Source organism: Scyliorhinus torazame, chromosome 19 (assembly GCF_047496885.1).
Source record: "Scyliorhinus torazame isolate Kashiwa2021f chromosome 19, sScyTor2.1, whole genome shotgun sequence".
NCBI lineage: Eukaryota > Metazoa > Chordata > Chondrichthyes > Carcharhiniformes > Scyliorhinidae > Scyliorhinus > Scyliorhinus torazame.
The window spans coordinates 88510730-88529437 of record NC_092725.1 but is presented as its reverse complement, the minus strand read 5'-3'; the positions used below and the strand labels follow the sequence as shown (position 1 = coordinate 88529437).

Sequence of the window (18708 nt, the reverse complement as noted above, 5' to 3'; positions counted from 1 at the left end):
GGGTGCAGGTGTGTGTATATGGGGGGTGCAGGTGTGTGTGGGGGGGGGCAGGTGTGTGTGTGGGAGGGGGTGCAGATGTGTGTGTGGCACGGTGCAGGTGTGTGTGTGTGGGGAGGGTGCAGGTGTGTGTGTGGCACGGTGCAGGTGTGTGTGTGTGTGGGGGGGGTGCAGGTGTGTGTGTTGGGGGGGGTTGCAGGTGGGTGTGTGTGGGTAGGTGCAGGTGTGTGTGTGGGGAGGTGCAGGTGTGTGTGTGTGGGGGTGCAGGTGTGTGTGTGTGGGGAGGTGCAGGTGTGTGTGTGGGGAGGTGCAGGTGTGTATGGGGGGTTGCAGGTGTGTGTTTGGGAGGCGCAGGTAGTGTGCAGGTGTGTGTGGGGTGTGCTGCAGGTGTGTGTGTGAGGGGTGCATGTGTGTGTGGGGGGTGTGGTGCAGTTGTGTGTGCGGTAGGGTGCAGATATGTGTGTGTAGGGGGGTGCAGGTATGTGTGTGGGGGGTGCAGGTGTGTGTGTGGGGTTGCAGGTGTGTGTGTGTGCGCGGTGCAGGTGTGTGTGTGTGGGGGGGTGCAGGTGTTTGTGGGGGGGCTGCAGGTGTGTGTGGGGGTTGTGCAGGTGTGTCTGTGTGGGGAGGTGCAGGAGTGTGTGGGGGGCAGGTGTCTGTGTGTGCAGGGGGGGTGCAGGTATGTGTGTGGGGGGTGCAGGTGTGTGGGTGGGGGGGTGCAGGTGTGTGTGTGTGGGGGGGATGCAGTTGTGTGTGTGTGTGGGCTGGGGGGCAGTTGTGTGTGTGTGTGGGGGTGCAGGTGATTGTGTGTGGGGGGGTGCAGGTGTGTGTGTGTGGGGAGGTGCAGGTGTGTGTGGGGGGGCGCAGGTGTGTGTGTGGGGGAGGTGCAGGTGTGTGGGGGAGGGGTGCAGGTGTGTGTGTTGGGGAGGTGCAGGTGTGTGTGTGGGAGTTGCAGGTGTGTGTGGGGTGGTGCAGGTGTGGTAGGGTGCAGGTGTGTGTGGGGGGTGCAGGTGTGTGTATGGGGGGGGTGCAGGTGTGTGTGTGTGGGGGGGGTGCAGGTGTGTGTGTTGCAGGTGTGTGTGTGGGGGGTGCAGGTGTGTGTGTGTGGGGGTGCAGGTGTGTGTGTGTGGGGAGGTGCAGGTGTGTGTGTGTGGGGAGGTGCAGGTGTATGTGTGTGGGGAGGTGCAGGTGTGTGTGTTTGGGGGGTTGCAGGTGTGTGTGTGTGGGGGGGCAGGTGTGTGTGTGTGGGGAGGTGCAGGTGTGTGTGTTGGGGGGTTGCAGGTGTGTGTGTGAGGGGGTGCAGGTGTGTGTGTGTGGGGAGGTGCAGGTATGTGTGTGTGGGGAGGTGCAGGTGTGTGTGTTGGGGGGTTGCAGGTGTGTGTGTGAGGGGGTGCAGGTGTGTGTGTGTGGGGAGGTGCAGGTGTGTGTGTGTGGGGAGGTGCAGGTGTGTGTGTGGGGGGGTGCAGGTGTGTGTGTGTGGGGAGGTGCAGGTGTATGTGTGGGGAGGTGCAGGTGTGTATGGGGGGTTGCAGGTGCGTGTTTGGGAGGCGCAGGTAGTGTGCAGGTGTGTGTGAGGTGGGCTGCAGGAGTGTGTGTGGGGGTGCATGGGTGTGTGTGTGGGGGGGTGCAGTTGTGTGTGCGGAAGGGTGCAGATGTGTGTGTGTGCGGGGGGGGTGCAGGTGTGTGTGTGTGGGGTGTGCAGGTGTGTGTGTGGCACGGTGCAGGTGTGTGTATATGGGGAGGGGCAAGTGTGTGTGTGGGGGGGTGCAGGTGTGTGTGCATGGTGCAGGTGTGTGTGTGGGGGGGTGCAGGTGTGTGTGGGGGGGGCAGGTGTGTGTGGGGGGGTTGCAGGTGTGTGTGTGTGGGGGGGGGGTGCAGGTATGTGTGTGGTGGTGCAGGTGTGTGTGGGGGGGTTGCAGGTGTGTATGGGGGGTTGCAGGTGTGTCTTTGGGAGGCACAGGTGTGTGCAGGTGTGTGTGGGGGGGTGCAGGTGTGTGTGTGGCACGGTGCAGGTGGGTGTGTATGGGGGGTGCAGGTGTGTGTCTATGGGGAGGGGCAGGTGTGTGGGGGGGTGCAGTTATGTGTGGGGGGTGTAGGTGTGTGTGGGGGTGTGCAGGTGTGTGTGTGGGGGATGCAGGTGTGTGTGTGGGGGGGTGCAGGTGTGTGTGTGGGGGGGTGCAGGTGTGTGTGGAGGGGTTCAGATGTGTGTGTTGGGGTTTCAGGTGTGTGTGTGGGGGGTGCAGGTGTGTGTGTATGGTGAGGAGATGGTGTGTGTGTGTGGGGGGGGGTGCAGGTGTGTGTGGGGGGTTCAAGTGTGTGTGTGGGGGGTACAGGCGTGTGTGTGGGGGGTGCAGGTGTGTGTGTGGGGGAGGTGCAGGTGTGTGTGGGGGGTTGGAGGTGTGTATGGGGGGTTGCAGGTGTGTCTTTGGGAGGCGCAGGTATGTGCAGGTGTGTGTGGGGGGATGCAGGTGTGTGTGTGGGGGGGGTGCAGATGTGTGTGTGGGGAGGTGCAGGTTTGTGTGTGGGGGTGCTGGTGTGTCTGTGGGGAGGTGCAGGTGTGTGCAGGTGTGTGTGGGGGATGCAGGTGTGTCTTTGGGAGGCGCAGGTGTGTGCAGGTGTGTGTGGGAGGGGTGCAGGTGTGTGTGTGGGGGAGGTGCAAGTGTATGTGTGGGGGATGCAGGTGTGTCTTTGGGAGGCACAGGTGTGTGCAGGTGTGTGTGGGAGGGGTACAGGTGTGTGTGTGTGGGAGGTGCAGGTGTGTATGGGGGGTTGCAGGTGTGTCTTTCGGAGGCACAGGTGTGTGCAGGTGTGTGTGGGGAGATGCAGGTGTGTGTGTGGCATGGTGCAGGTGTGTGTGTATGGGGGGTGCAGGTGTGTGTCTATGGGGAGGGGCAGGTGTGTGTGGGGGTGTGCAGGTGTGTGTGTGAGGGGGTGTAGGTGTGTGTGGGGGGGTGCAGGTGTGTGTGTGGGGGTGCAGGTGCGTGTGTGTGGGGGGTGCAGGTGTGTGTGTGTGGGGGGGTGCATGTGTGTGTGGCACGGTGCAGGTGTGTGTATATGGGGAGGTGCAGGTGTGTGTGGGGGTGTGCATGTGAGTGTGTGTGGGAGGTGCAGGTGTGTGTGGGGGGGTTGCAGGTGTGTATGGGGGTGTTGCAGGTGTGTCTTTGGGAGGCGCAGGTGTGTGCAGGTGTGTGTGTGGGGGATGCAGGTGTGTGTGGGGGGGTGCAGGTGTGTGTGTGGGGGAGGTGCAGGTGTGTGTGGGGTGTGCAGGTGTGTGTGTATGGTGAGGAGATGGTGTGTGTGTGGGGGGGGTGCAGTTGTGTGTGGGGGGGTTCAAGTGTGTGTGTGGGGGGTTCAGGTGTGTGTGTGGGAGGGTGCAGGTGTGTGTGGGGAGGTGCAGGTCAGGGTGGTAAAAGAGGTGGGGGGGTGGCATTATTAATTAGAGATAGTATAACACCTGCAGAAAGGCAGTTTGAGGAGTATCACCCTATTGAGGTAGTATGGGTTGAAGTCAGAAATAGGAAAGGAGCAGTCACCTTGTTAGGAGTTTTCTATAGGCCCCCCAATAGTAGCAGAGATGTGGAGGAACAGATTGGGAAACAGATTTTGGAAAGGTGCAGAAGTCATAGGGTAGTAGTCATGGGCGACTTTAACTTCCCAAATATTGAGTGGAAACTCTTTAGATCAAATAGTTTGGATGGGGTGGTGTTTGTGCAGTGTGTCCAGGAAGCTTTTCTAACACAGTATGTAGATTGTCCAACCAGAGGAGGGGCAATATTGGATTTAGTACTGGGTAATGAACCAGGACAAGTGATAGATTTGTTAGTGGGGGAGCATTTTGGAGATAGTGACCACAATTCTGTGACTTTCACTTTAGTAATGGAGAGGGATAGGTACGTGCAACAGGGCAAGGTTTACAATTGGGGGAAGGGTAAATACGATGTTGTCAGACAAGAATTGAAGTGCATAAGTTGGGAACATAGGCTGGCAGGGAAGGACACAAGTGAAATGTGGAACTTGTTCAAGGAACAGGTGCTACGTGTCCTTGATATGTATGTCCCTGTCAGGCAGGGAAGAGATGGTCGAGTGAGGGAACCATGGTTGACAAGAGAGGTTGAATGTCTTGTTAAGAGGAAAAAGGTGACTTATGTAAGGCTGAGGAAACAAGGTTCAGACAGGGCATTGGAGGGATACAAGATAGCCAGGAGGGAACTGAAGAAAGGGATTAGGAGAGCTAAGAGAGGGCATGAACAATCTTTGGCGGGTAGGATCAAGGAAAACCCCAAGGCCTTTTACACATATGTGAGAAATATGAGAATGACTAGAGCGAGGGTAGGTCCGATCAAGGACGGTAGCGGGAGATTGTGTATTGAGTCTGAAGAGATAGGAGAGGTCTTGAATGAGTACTTTTCTTCTGTATTTACAAATGAGAGGGGCGATATTGTTGGAGAGGACAGTGTGAAACAGATTGGTAAGCTCGAGGAAATACTTGTTAGGAAGGAAGATGTGTTGGGCATTTTGAAAAACTTGAGGATAGACAAGTCCCCCGGGCCTGACGGGATATATCCAAGGATTCTATGGGAAGCAAGAGATGAAATTGCAGAGCCGTTGGCAATTATCTTTTCGTCCTCACTGTCAACAGGGGTGGTACCAGGGGATTGGAGAGTGGCGAATGTCGTGCCCCTGTTCAAAAAAGGAACTAGGGATAACCCTGGGAATTACAGGCCAGTTAGTCTTACTTCGGTGGTAGGCAAAGTAATGGAAAGGGTACTGAAGGATAGGATTTCTGAGCATCTGGAAAGACACTGCTTGATTAGGGATAGTCAGCACGGATTTGTGAGGGGTAGGTCTTGCCTTACAAATCTTATTGAATTCTTTGAGGAGGTGACCAAGCATGTGGATGAAGGTAAAGCAGTGGATGTAGTGTACATGGATTTTAGTAAGGCATTTGATAAAGTTCCCCATGGTAGGCTTCTGCACAAAGTAAGGAGGCATGGGATAGTGGGAAATTTGGCCAGTTGGATAACGAACTGGCTAACCGATAGAAGTCAGAGAGTGGTGGTGGATGGCAAATATTCAGCCTGGATCCCAGTTACCAGTGGTGTACCGCAGGGATCAGTTCTGGGTCCTCTGCTGTTTGTGATTTTCATTAATGACTTGGATGAGGGAGTTGAAGGGTGGGTCAGTAAATTTGCAGACGATACGAAGATTGGTGGAGTTGTGGATAGTAAGGAGGGCTGTTGTCGGCTGCAAAGAGACATAGATAGGATGCAGAGCTGGGCTGAGAAGTGGCAGATGGAGTTTAACCCTGAAAAGTGTGAGGTTGTCCATTTTGGAAGGACAAATATGAATGCGGAATACAGGGTTAACGGTAGAGTTCTTGGCATTGTGGAGGAGCAGAGAGACCTTGGGGTTTATGTTCATACATCTTTGAAAGTTGCCACTCAAGTGGATAGAGCTGTGAAGAAGGCCTATGGTGTGCTCGCGTTCATTAACAGAGGGATTGAATTTAAGAGCCATGAGGTAATGATGCAGCTGTACAAAACCTTGGTAAGGCCACATTTGGAGTACTGTGTACAGTTCTGGTCGCCTCATTTTAGGAAGGATGTGGAAGCTCTGGAAAAGGTGCAAAGAAGATTTACCAGGATGTTGCCTGGAATGGAGAGTAGGTCTTACGAGGAAAGGTTGAGGGTGCTAGGCCTTTTCTCATTAGAGCGGAGAAGGATGAGGGGCGACTTGATAGAGGTTTATAAGATGATCAGGGGAATAGATAGAGTAGACAGTCAGAGACTTTTTCCCCAGGTGGAACACACCATTACAAGGGGACATAAATTTAAGGTGAAAGGTGGAAGATATAGGAGGGATATCAGAGGTAGGTTCTTTACCCAGAGAGTAGTGGGGGCATGGAATGCACTGCCTGTGGAAGTAGTTGAGTCGGAAACATTAGGGACCTTCAAGCAGCTGTTGGATAGGTACATGGATTACGGGAAAATGATATAGTGTAGATTTATTTGTTCTTAAGGGCAGCACGGTAGCATTGTGGATAGCACAATTGCTTCACAGATCCATGGTCCCAGGTTCGATTCCAGCTTGGGTCATTGTCTGTGCGGAGTCTGCACGTCCTCCCCGTGTCTGCGTGGGTTTCCTCCGGGTGCTCCGGTTTCCTCCCACAGTCCAAAGATGTGCGGGTTAGGTGAATTGGCCAATGATAAATTGCCCTTAATGTCCAAATTGCCCTTGGTGTTGGGTGGAGGTGTTGAGTTTGGGTAGGGTGCTCTTTCCAAGAGCTGGCGCAGACTCAAGGGGCCGAATGGCCTCCTTCTGCACTGTAAATTCAATGATAATCTATGATTAATCTAGGACAAAGGTTCGGCACAACATCGTGGGCCGAAGGGCCTGTTCTGTGCTGTATTTTCTATGTTCTATGTTCTATGTGTGTGGGAGGGTGCAGGTGTGTGTGTGTGGTGGTGTGCAGTTGTGTGTGTGTGGGGGGGGGTGCAGTTGTGTGTGTGTGGGGGGGGCATTTGTGTGTGTGTGGGGGAGGTGCAGGTGTTTGTGGGGAGGGATGCAGGTGTGTGTGTTGGGGGTGCAGGTGTGTGTGTGGCGGGTGCAGGTGTGTGTCTGGGGGGGGGCAGGTGTGTGTGTGTGGGGGGGGTGCATGTGTGTGTGGCACGGTGCAGGTGTGTGTATATGGGGAGGTGCAGGTGTGTGTGTGGCACGGTGCAGGTCTGTGTATATGGGGGGGGTGCATGTGAGTGTGTGTGGGAGGTGCAGGTGTGTGTGGGGGGGTTGCAGGTGTGTATGGGGGGGTTGCAGGTGTGTCTTTGGGAGGCGCAGGTGTGTGCAGGTGTGTGTGTGGGGGATGCAGGTGTGTGTGGGGGGGTGCAGGTGTGTGTGTGGGGTGGTGCAGGTGTGTGTGGGGGGTGCAGGTGTGTGTGTATGGTGAGGAGATGGTGTGTGCATGTGGGGGGGGTGCAGGTGTGTGTGTGGGGGTTCAGGTGTGTGTGTGTGGGGGGGTGCAGGTGTGTGTGTGTGGGGAGGTGCAGGTGTGTGTGTGGGGGTGCAGGTGTGTGTGTGTGGGGGTGCAGGTGTGTGTGTGTGGGATGCAGGTGTGTGTATATGGGGAGGTGCAGGTGTGTGTGGCGGGGGTGCAGGTGTGTTTGTGTGTGGAGGTGCAGGTGTGTGTGGGAGGGGTGCAGGTGTGTGTGTGTGGGAGGTGCAGGTGTGTGTGGGGGGTTGCAGGTGTGTATGGGGGGGTTGCAGGTGTGTCTTTGGGAGGCGCAGGTTTGTGCAGATGTGTTTGTGCGGGCTGCAGGTGTGTGTGTGGGGGGTGCAGGTCTGTGTGTGTGGGGGGGGGTGCAGTTGTGTGTGTGTGGGGGGGATGCAGTTGTGTGTGTGTGGGAGGGGCATTTGTGTGTGTGTGGGGAGGTGCAGGTGTGTGTGTTGGGGGTGCAGGTGTGTGTGTGGGGGGGGTGCAGGTGTGTGTGTGTGGAGGTGGTGCAGGTGTGTGTGTGTGGGTGTTCAGGTGTGTGTGTGGGGGGGTGCAGGTGTGTGTGTGGCACGGTGCAGGTCTGTGTATATGGGGGGGTGCAGGTGTGTGTATATGGGGGGTGCAGGCGTGTGTGGGGGGGTGCAGGTGTGTGTGTGGCACGGTGCAGGTGTGTGTATATGGGGGGTGCAGGTGTGTGTGTGTGGGGGGGATGCAGGTGTGTGTGTGGCACGGTGCAGGTGTGTGTGTGGGGGAGGTGCAAGTGTATGTGTGGGGGATGCAGGTGTGTCTTTGGGAGGCACAGGTGTGTGCAGGTGTGTGTGGGAGGGGTACAGGTGTGTGTGTGTGGGAGGTGCAGGTGTGTATGGGGGGTTGCAGGTGTGTATGGGGGGTTGCAGGCGTGTCTTTGGGAGGCACAGGTGTGTGCAGGTGTGTGTGGGGGGGTGCAGGTGTGTGTGTGGCACGGTGCAGGTGGGTGTGTATGGGGGGTGCAGGTGTGTGTCTATGGGGAGGGGCAGGTGTGTGGGGGGGGTGCAGGTGTGTGTGGGTGGGGTGTAGGTGTGTGTGGGGGTGTGCAGGTGTGTGTGTGGGGGATGCAGGTGTGTGTGTGGGGGGGTGCAGGTGTGTGTGTGGGGGGGGTGCAGGTGTGTGTGGAGGGGTTCAGGTGTGTGTGTTGGGGTTTCAGGTGTGTGTGTGGGGGGTGCAGGTGTGTGTGTATGGTGAGGAGATGGTGTGTGTGTGTGTGGGGGGGTGCAGGTGTGTGTGTGGGGAGGTGCAGGCTTGTGTGTGGGGGTGCAGGTGTGTGTGGGAGGTGCAGGTGTGTCCAGGTGTGTGTGGGGGATGCAGGTGTGTCTTTGGGAGGCGCAGGTGTGTGCAGGTGTGTGTGGGAGGGGTGCAGGTTTGTGTGTGGGGGGAGGTGCAGGTGTATGTGTGGGGGGTGCAGGTGTGTCTTTGGGAGGCGCAGGTGTGTGCAGGTGTGTGTGGGACGGGTGCAGGGTGTGTGTGTGTGTGTGGGAGGTGCAGGTGTGTGTGTGGGGTTTGCAGGTGTGTATGGGGGGTTGCAGGTGTGTCTTTGGGAGGCACAGGTGTGTGCAGGTGTGTGTGTGGCACGGTGCAGGTGTGTGTGTATGGGGGGTGCAGGTGTGTGTGTATGGGGAGGGGCAGGTGTGTGTGGGGGTGTGCAGGTGTGTGTGTGGGGGGGTGTAGGTGTGTGTGGGGGGTGCAGGTGTGTGTGTGGGGGTGCAGGTGTGTGTGTGGGGGGTGCAGGTGTGTGTGTGTGTGGGGGGTGCATGTGTGTGTGTGGCACGGTGCAGGTGTGTGTATATGGGGAGGTGCAGGTGTGTGTGGGGGGGTGCAGGTGTGTGTGTGTGGGAGGTGCAGGTGTGTGTGGGGGGTTGCAGGTGTGTATGGGGGGGTTGCATGTGTGTCTTTGGGAGGCGCAGGTGTGTGCAGGTGTGTGTGTGGGGGATGCAGGTGTGTGTGGGGTGGTGCAGGTGTGTGTGTGGGGAGGTGCAGGTGTGTGTGGGGGGTGCAGGTGTGTGTGTATGGTGAGGAGCAGGTGTGTGTGTGTAGGGGGGTGCAGGTTTGTGTGGGGGGGTTCAGGTGTGTGTGGGGGGGGTTCAGGTGTGTGTGTGGGGGGTGCAGGTGTGTGTGTGTGGGGAGGTGCAGGTGTGTGTGTGTGGTGCAGGTGTGTGTGTGGGTGTGCAGGTGTGTGTGTGTGGGATGCAGGTGTGTGTATATGGGGAGGTGCAGGTGTGTGTGGAGGGGGTGCAGGTGTGTGTGTGTGTGGAGGTGCAGGTGTGTGTGGGAGGGGTGCAGGTGTGTGTGGGGGTTTTGCATGTGTGTATGGGGGGTGTTGCAGGTGTGTCGTTGGGAGGCGCAGGTTTGTGCAGATGTGTGTGTGCGGGCTGCAGGTGTTTGTGTGGGGGGGTGCAGGTGTGTGTGTGGTGGGGGGGTGCAGGTGTGTGTGTGTGGAGGGGGTGCAGGTGTGTGTGTGTGTGGGGAGGTGCAGGTGTGTGTGTGTGGGGGGTGCAGGAGTGTGTGTGTGTGGGGAGGTGCAGGTGTGTGTGTGGGGAGGTGCAGGTGTGTATGGGGGGTTGCAGGTGTGTGTTTGGGAGGTGCAGGTAGTGTGCAGGTGTGTGTGGGATGGGCTGCAGGTGTGTGTGTGTGGGGGGGAGGGTGGTGGTGCATGTGTGTGTGTGGATTTGTCCAGCTTTTTGTGGCAGGACATACCTGGGCAATTTTCCACATTGCCAGTGTTGTAGCTGTACTGGAACAGCTTGGCTCGGGGCCTGTCCATTTCTAGAGCACGTCTTCAGTACTATTAGCAGAATGTTGTCACGGCCTGTAGTCTTTGCAGATTCCAGTGGCTTCAGCTATTTCTTGATGCCATATCGAATTGGCTGAAGACTGGAATCTGTGCTAAACTTTTGGCTGAGGATTGTTGCAAATGCTTCAGCCTTATCTTTTGTGCAGATGTGCTGGCCTCCTCCATCATTGGGGACGGGAATACTTATGGAGCCTCGTCCTCCAGTGAGTTGTTTAATTGTCCACCACCATTCACAGCTGGGTGTGACAGGACTGTAGAGCTTAGATCTGATACGGTTGTTGTGGGATTGCTTAGTTCAGAGTATTGCAATCTGCCTTCGCTGTTTGGCATGTCCTGTGTTTAGCTATGCCTGATATTGTCCCTGGCATGCCTTCCTGCACTCTTCATTGAACCAGGGTTGATCCCCTGGTTGGTGATAATGGTAGAATGGCGGCTATGGTTTGGTGGTAGTGGTAGAGTGGGGGATATGCCGGGTTATGAGGTTACAGATTGTGGGTGAGTACACGTCTGCTGCTGCTGATGGCCTCATCGATGCCCAATCTAGAGTTGTGTGTATTATAGGTATTACGGTACCTGAGAGGCTAAAGCACCATTGGTAGAACCTGTATGCTCGCTATTGGCTAGAGTGTATAATAGCTCCGCCCTGATAGGCGGGGTATAAGAACCCATGCCGCCCCAGCAGCCCTCATTCTGTACCTGAGCTGCTGGGGGAAACATCTAGCTTATTAAAGCCTTCAGTTGGACTACAACCTCGCTTTAGTGGCCATTGATCGTGCATCAAGTTGCTAGATCTGTTTGAAGTCTATCCATTTAGCACAGTGGTACTGCCACACTGCAGGATGGAGGGCATCCTCAATGCAAAGGCGGGACCTTGTCTCCACAAGGACTAGTGGTGGTCACTCCTACCGATACTGTCATGGACAGATGCATGTGGTTTCTCCCTCTACCTGCCATAAGCTCAGCCTGGCATGTATGCCCTTCAGGACCTGACCTGACCAGTTTGTGTGAATGATCGGTTTTAGTGCTGTAAGAATATGTTGCTGAACAACTGGCATCCCATTTGGGTAAGGTCAGTAAGTTACTTTCTCTAAAAGGCACCCACAGTTAGGTTGTTTTAAAATCTTCGGTCATTTTGACTCATAAGCTCTTCTTTGTGTGAGGTTTCAGTAATGAGATATCTCGCTCAGCATTTGTTCCAATTGCATCTCAGTGAGACTGAAACAACCAATTGTCTGTCAAGTTGTTAACGGGTGGGTTTTTGCTACTTGGGGTTTTGCCTTTGGTAGAAGGAAAGAGGGGACTTGCATTTGTATAGTGCTTTTCACAACCTCATGATGTCATAAAGCATTTCAATAAGTACCTCTTTGTCTGTAGTCACTGTCATTATATCAGAAATATGGCAACCAATCTGGGCACAGTAAGATCCCACAAACAGCTCAACTGCTTATTCTGAGAAATGCCGTGTAACCTTGTGTTGGTGTTATTCACAGGAGCAGGATGTCTCACTGGGGCGGCGGCAATAAATGTGGGAGCTGCCAGAGAACAGTGTACCACGCAGAGGAGGTGCAGTGTGACGGCAAGAGTTACCATCGATGCTGTTTCCTGCGCAGTGAGTCCATTTGTTATTTTCTTTTATTCCCCACATAAATTTTATTTGCTGTTTGTAGTCCAGAGGATGGCAATGTTATTAACAGAGAACAGGAGGAGACCATTCAGCCCCTCGAGCCTGCTCTGCTATTTAATGATGTGGAGATGCCGGCGTTGGACTGGGGTGAGCACAGTAAGAAGTCTTACAACACCAGGTTAAATTTAATGAGATCATGAAAGATCCTCAAACTAAGCTCTATTTTCCTGTCCTACCCCAGTATCTCTGGAATGAGGGTTAAATTGGTATTCAGATTTGTTCAAACATTCAGGATTCCAGATCATGTACAACCTTTAATTTGATATTTTCAATTTATCCGGAGACCTGCCTGAAAGGCAGAGGGCTGTGCTGTAGGCTCTACTAATAGTAATCTTTATTGTCACAAGTAGGCTTACATTAACACTGCAATGAAGTTACTGTGAAAAGCCCCTAGACGCCGCATTCCGGCGCCTGTTCGGGTACACGGAGGGGGAATTCAGAATGTCCAAATTAGTGCACGTCTTTCAGGACTTGTGGGAGGAAACTGGAGCACCCGGAGGAAATCCACGGAGAACGTGCAGACTCCGCATAGACATTGACCCAAGCCGGGAATCGAACCTGGGACCCTGGTGCCTTGAAGCAACAGTGCTAACTACTGTGCTTCCATGCCGCCTGCACCAGCTTTAGTTGCTTCCACAGCACCACTACAGCACAGGTGGCCATTCTGCCCAAGAGTCCATGCCAACTCTCTATAGAGCAATTCAGTCAGTACTATCCTAGCCATCTTGTCAGTTTCTTGCCTCGAGAACTCCTCCAATTTCCTTTAGAAATCATTGTCTCCTCATCCAGCAGCCTCACAGCAGTGAGTTCCCGGACATTAGCACTCGCTGTGTGAGAGAGTTCTCACAACTACCCTGATTATTCCCAGACATTAGCACTCGCTGTGTGAGAGAGTTCTCACAACTACCCTGATTCTCTTGCCCAAAATCTTAAATCTGTGTCCCTCTAGTCCTTGTATATCAGCCAATGGGAAGAGTTTTTCATTGTCTACCTTAAATAAATCTGTCACAATCCCATTCACCTCTATCAAATCTCCTTTGTTCCATGGAGAACAACCCCAGTTTCTCTAACCTAATCTTGTACCAAATCCTCCATCCATAGAATCAGGGTTCGCATGGGGATGGCGGGCATTTTTGGGGAGGGCGGCATGGGTGGGCCAGGGCATGGCACGTGCTGGGCAGGGATGGTGCCAGGTGAATTCCCGTGAGGGGGGGCGTCCGGTGCCAAATCATCCTTGCGACCCGGTGTAGTTTGTTGACCTTCTTGCAGCACTGGTTGCCAGTCCTCCTGGTCACGCTGCTCGAAATTAATTGGACCAATTAACATTGGATTGCAGTGACGGCTGTGTGGGGCCGAGCGGCAGGAAGCTCGCCGCGATTCCTGCTCACCACCACACTTAGAAACATTTTCATTGAATCGTGCCTGGAGTGATCGAGATGTGACAATGAGCAATTGGGAAACCCCAATTGTTCCGGTTATCAAGCCAGGTGGCTCAGTAATAATCTGTGGCGACTTTAAAATAATGATTAGCCCCGTGTTGTGTGCTGACCATTATCCCTTACCGTTAATGGAGGACCTATATGCTGGTTTGTCGGGTGGACAAAATTCAGTAAGATAAATTTGTCTCAAGAATACCTCCAGAATTCCCGTACCAGCCTCCCCGAACAGGCGCCGGAATGTGGCGACTAGGGGCTTTTCACAGTAACTTCATTTGACGCCTACTTGTGACAATAAGCGATTTTCATTTCATTTTCATTTTCAGATGAAGGTAACAGCTTGGGTTGCAACCTCTTGTAACACACGAAGGACTGTTCAGGTACAAGCACCTACAGTTCAGAATAATGTCTGCAGCGACCCTATCCAAACATCTATTGATCAAAACCTTAGTGGCCTCAATGGTGTTCAATTTTATTTGGACTACATTTTAATTACTGGCATGAGTGAACAGGAGCAACCAAAGCATCTTGAAAGACAACCATTGTGTCAAGAGAGAGAAATACAATAGGCGATTTTCATTTTCATTTTCATTTTCCATTAGCTGTCCTCCAGTCCTCTAGCTGTCCTCCAGTCCTCTGGCACCTCTCCTGTGGCCGGAGGGGATGAATATTAACATCAGAGTCTCTACAATCTCCCCTTTGCTTCAAACAGCAGCCTAGGACACACCTCATCTGGGCCTGGGGATTTATCCACATTTAAGCCTCTTAGAACTGCTAACACCTCCTCCCTCTCAATGCTAATCTTTTCAATTATATCACAGTCCCCCTCCCTGCTTTCTATACCTACATTGTCCTTTTCCATAGTAAACACAAATGCAAAATACTCATTTAATACCTCCCCTACGTCGTTCAGCTCCACATGCAGTTTGCCATTTTGGTCCCCAATAGACCCTACTCTTTCTCTGATTACCCTTAATAAACTTACAAAACACCTTAGTATTTTCCTTTATTTTGCCCGCCAGTGTTTTTTCATGCCCCTTCTTCGCTTTCCTGATGTCTATGCACTCTCCTGCACTTTCCATACTCCTCCTGGGCATCCGTTTTTTGAGCCTGTTGTATCTGCCGTTGGCATCCAAGGTTCTCTGGGCTTGTTGGTCCCACCCTTTACCTTTACAGGAACATGGTGCCCTGTACTCCCTCTATTTCCTTTCTTTTTAAAATAAATTTAGAATACCCAATTACTTTTTTCCAATTAAGGGACAATTTAACATGGCCAATCAACCTACCCTGCACATTTTTTGAATTGTGGGAGTGAGACCCACGCAGGCACTGGGAGAATGTGCAAACTCCACATGGACAGTGACCCGGGGAGGGATCGAACCCAGGTCCTCAGCGCCATGAGGCAGCAGTGCTAACCACCGCCACCGTGTCGCCTCTACTTCCTTTCTGAATTGACTCCCACTTCTCCGATGTGGATTTTCCTACAAGTAGCTGCTCCCAGTTCACTTTAGCCAGATCATATTTTATCCGATAAAAATCAACCTTCCCCCAATTCAGAAACGTTTAATTCTGAAAAACTGAAGGAGAGGGAGTAAAAGGGAGAAGGAACTGTACTTGATACTCTCCAGTAACTGCTGTTTGTCCCTTTTCCGTGCATTCGGTAAGGAAAGTGAATAAAGCATTGAACACGCAAGAGGGCTGGGGAGAGAAAAAAGATTTATGAAGATTTTGGAAACCATTCTGGGGCACGGGAATATAACAACAGCAACAATTGATTTTTTGCAACGTCAAATTTAATGTCACGGAGGGCAGCATGGAGGCACAAGTGGTTAGCACTGCTGCCTCACGGCACCGAGGACCCGGCTCGATCCTGGCCCCAATCACTGTCCGTGTGGAGTTTGCACATTCTCCCTGTGCATGGGTTTCACCCCCACAACCCAAAAGGATGTGCAGGGTAGGTGGATTGGCTACGCTAAACTGCCCCTTAACTGAAGAAAATTATTGGAAACACTAAATTTATAAAAATACATTTTTTAAGTTTGCTGATCCCAATAGTTTGGTGGCTAATTGCAAGGCTGTTTTTGTTTGCTTTGATTCCTGCTCTGCATTAATCACCCATCAACACAGAAATAATAAGTGTGTGGTGTCATAACAAAATAATCTGTCTCTAGTGCACACATGCACACTACCATTGGTCGTGCCAAATAACTTCAAGGAAGCTATCAATGAAGGTTTACTTTCAGGAGAGATTTTTTACAAATCTTTTGAAATAGTTTTCTGGGTCAGGGCTGTAGCTGTAACACAAAAAGTCCTTTGTGGGATCTTTTCAATGAAAGCAGTTTTGTATTGTTCAGTTGTAGATGTTGACAAGTAAATATTCATCCTCTCGAGTGATATTCCACTTTGTAAATACTTTAAATATTTTCTGAAGAGTCATGCAGACTCAAAACCCTAACCTTGCGGCAGGATGTTCCGCGCAACTCACGTGTTCCACACAGGCAGCCCGTCATTGGCTGGCAACGGGACCTTCTGGTCCCACCGTTGTCAACAGGGCTTCCCGTTGAATGCATCCCCCCCCCCCCCCGGACATAACTGCCTGGGGTGCGCAGTCGGTGGGGCCCAAGATCCTGCCGGCGTGAACGGCTAGAAAACTCCGACCTCTGTTTCTCCGCAGATACCGCCAGACCTGCTTAGGTTTTCCAGCATTTTCTGTTTGTATTTCAGATTTCCAGCATCCCCAGTAATTTGCTTTTATTGAACCGTCTTCTACTTCTTAAAGAATGCTGCTGAAAGGCAGAAGCTGCTGTCTTTTCAGCCAAATCGCTGAAATGAGACCTGGTGCAATGTTGGAACCAAGTTCCTGATTTATTCCCTCCGCACTCTCTGCTCACTGAACCTTGTTTTGTTATGTTTCCTTTGTAACATAAGCAGCTTCCTTGTGTTGCATTTGTCAAGGAAGGTCGAGACGTGTAAATAACTTCAACTCATTTATTTACACTATGTACATTTTTATAACTTGAGTTCGACACTACTGCTAATCCTATTATAGCTACCTAACTGACTAACCATCTGCTGTCTTCCACGTGGTGGGTGTAATATTGAATCAACCTGTGTCAGTCCTCACTGACTGTCTCCACCGGCCAAACGGGCTGATCATGTGTGTGGTGTCCTTTATGTATGGGTTGGTGTAATGCCCCCCTGTGGTCGTGTCACCTCCTTGTGTATCGTGAATGTCCATTGGTCACCTCCCATCTAACTTATCTATTGGTTGAGTGTGTGTGATGTTTCTGGTGCTCCCTCTAGTGTCTGTCTAGCTTACATGTATTTACAGTGATGCACATCACCACATCCTCCCCTTTTTATATGTTCATATTTTCTGTACACTTTAAGAAAAACTGAACAAAGAACAGGTAGAAAAGGTAAGGTATATACAAGTCATGGGAATGGTGATTAAACAATAAATCCAAATCACTCATGTGAGTCCATAAACCATCAATCATCATGGTCAAATGTCTCTCTTGGTTATGAACGCCATCAACAGGAACCAAGAAGTGGTCGAATCACTGCGCTGTCCGATTTGGAGTCTTTTTCTTTTTTTCTTTTTATGTTTGTGGTGGTGCTGTTGGATGGCATCTTGTAGCTCGTTGACATTGAAGAGGTACCATCAACAGTATCATTCGAGGTCATGGATGTGCCAGGTGTTGAAGTCGGATGAGACTGTGCACACTGGTTCTGGCCACATGCTGTGCTGGAAGGGTGATCCTGCTGAGAAGCGTTGAAGCTTGTCGATTTGGAGACAGAATTGCCGCTCGCATCAATGTCTGGTGATGGTGTGAAACTAGAACCTTGCATCTGATAGGAATATGCTGTCTGGCCAGGCTGTGGTGCAGCAAATCCTGGGCAGTAACTAAGGCATCCAGTCTGTAGTGCAGATTGCGCTGGCGGTAGTCCTCCTTCGGTCTTGATTCCATTAGTGGGCAATCCGTAGTGCTGGCCTGTTTGAGAATATGCTGCATAGACTGCTGGCTGCTGCAGGCTTGAATACTGGGTTTGTCCAGCATGAGCTGTCATTGGCCGCGCTGTCGGTGTGGAACAAATGTGTGGACATAGCTGTGGTGAAAATTGGTGTATTCCTCTTGGACTGTAGCTGCTGCTTGTTATTGCTGACCCAGTGTGATTGTCACGTGATCCATCTCCTGTCGTTGTGGCATCTGCTGTCACCCTGAGGGTGCCATCACCGAGGTTGCGACACTGCCTGTCTGGAGTAAAGTCTGGCTTACGTGAATCAGAGTCGGCGTTTGGTTGCTCCCCATCTGGAGTCTGGTCTGTTTTTTGTTGATGCTCCCCGTCCGGAGTCTTAGCAGGTTCACTGGAGTCAGCTGAGATTTCATGAAGCTGCACATCTGGAGTCGGAACATGCAGGAATGCATTGACTAGTGGAGAAGTTCGAGCAATTGAGGGTGGAAGTAGTGTGGTGTCACCGGAGTCACTAGTTGTCTCACCGTGATCGTCGAGTGTCTCTGTACACACTAGCTGAGGTCTGTCACTTTGCACCTTTTGCATGGGAAGTGGGATGCTGTCGTCACTCGTTTCACATACCGTGGATAGATCCTCAGTAGCTGCTTGCTGTTCACTAGGGTTGGGTAAATTGTCAGAGTTTTCATCTGGTGGTGCAAACAATGTGGGTGGACTGTCATTGTCTTGCCGTTGTCCTTCATTTGGGCTTTTCTTCTTTGGAATTTTAAATCTTCCCCCAGACATTACAGAACCTTGTTCATTTCCCTCAATTTCTCCCATATGTAGGGCAGCAAATGTTAGATCCAATGTTTCTTTCGTCATTGTACTAGTTTCCAAAGAACAGTCCGTTTCAATTTTCTTCTCAGTTACTTCATATGCATCCTTTTCTAATGTACATGCCTTCATAGTCTCTGGCTCTGATTTTGCTGGGACTGGCACAGTCACAGTCTCTCTTTTACTGTTCTCAATTGCCCACATTCTACTCCCCAGACATAAATGCTTAATCGCTGGAGTTAATGTGGTACAATGGATAATCGGGTCGACCTTATCTGCATCTTCATCATTACTGGAAGGCACAATTGGTTCACTTGAAACTGCTGGGGGTTTTAAGTGCTTTATCTGGCTACTTGATGTCGGTGTCCTCACGATTCTTGCTCCAATGTCCAATGTTCTGCTCATTTATCAGTGCAGTGTGCAGAGGGTCAATGCGATTAATATTCCCATCAAGGGTTGAAGAGTCATTACTGACTAACTGCTGGTCTCTGTAGTTGGGACTTTGCGGTTTTGTGTCGAAGGGAGACAGTTGTCCCTGCTGTAGATATGATTCAGGTTGTGTTATTTCCATTAAATGAGGATCAATGTCTTGCCCATTTTTTCGATCCGTACTAAAGCAATGGCAATTTTCAGTCTGCTCCTTGCAAGTTAGACATACAAGCAATTTCTTTAGCAAATCCTCAGCATCCTTCTGTGACTGTGCAGCATTATTAATATCTCTTTGGCTAGAATGATCCTGAAGGTCAGCGCATAATCTTTTTTTCTTCGGGCTTGGAAGAGGCGATTCCTTTGGGTTGTCTTCATTTGGGCTTGAACAGTCATCAGCGCTGTGCCCTTCATTGTAGCATGATAGACCGTCATGGTCGTCCTGCTGTGCAGTGGAGCGTGGTAGACTGTTATAGCCTTTTTGCTGTTTATGTGAGCATGGCAGACTTGCATTGTCTGCCGCTAGTTGGTCAGAGGAGGTTGCTAGACCCTCATGGTCTTG

At 51.8% G+C, this 18708-nt stretch overlaps 1 protein-coding gene across 1 annotated transcript in view; it reads left to right on the top strand.

Annotated features, from left to right (window-relative positions):
• The first annotated feature begins 11306 nt into the window (after positions 1-11306).
• The window catches only part of LOC140395919 (cysteine and glycine-rich protein 2), a 38776-nt gene continuing 31374 nt past the window's right edge, over positions 11307-18708 (top strand). Inside the window, exon 1 of the mRNA XM_072483965.1 lies at positions 11307-11418. Within this exon, the coding sequence (XP_072340066.1) occupies positions 11307-11418 (112 nt within the window). The remainder of the gene's footprint in view (positions 11419-18708) is intronic.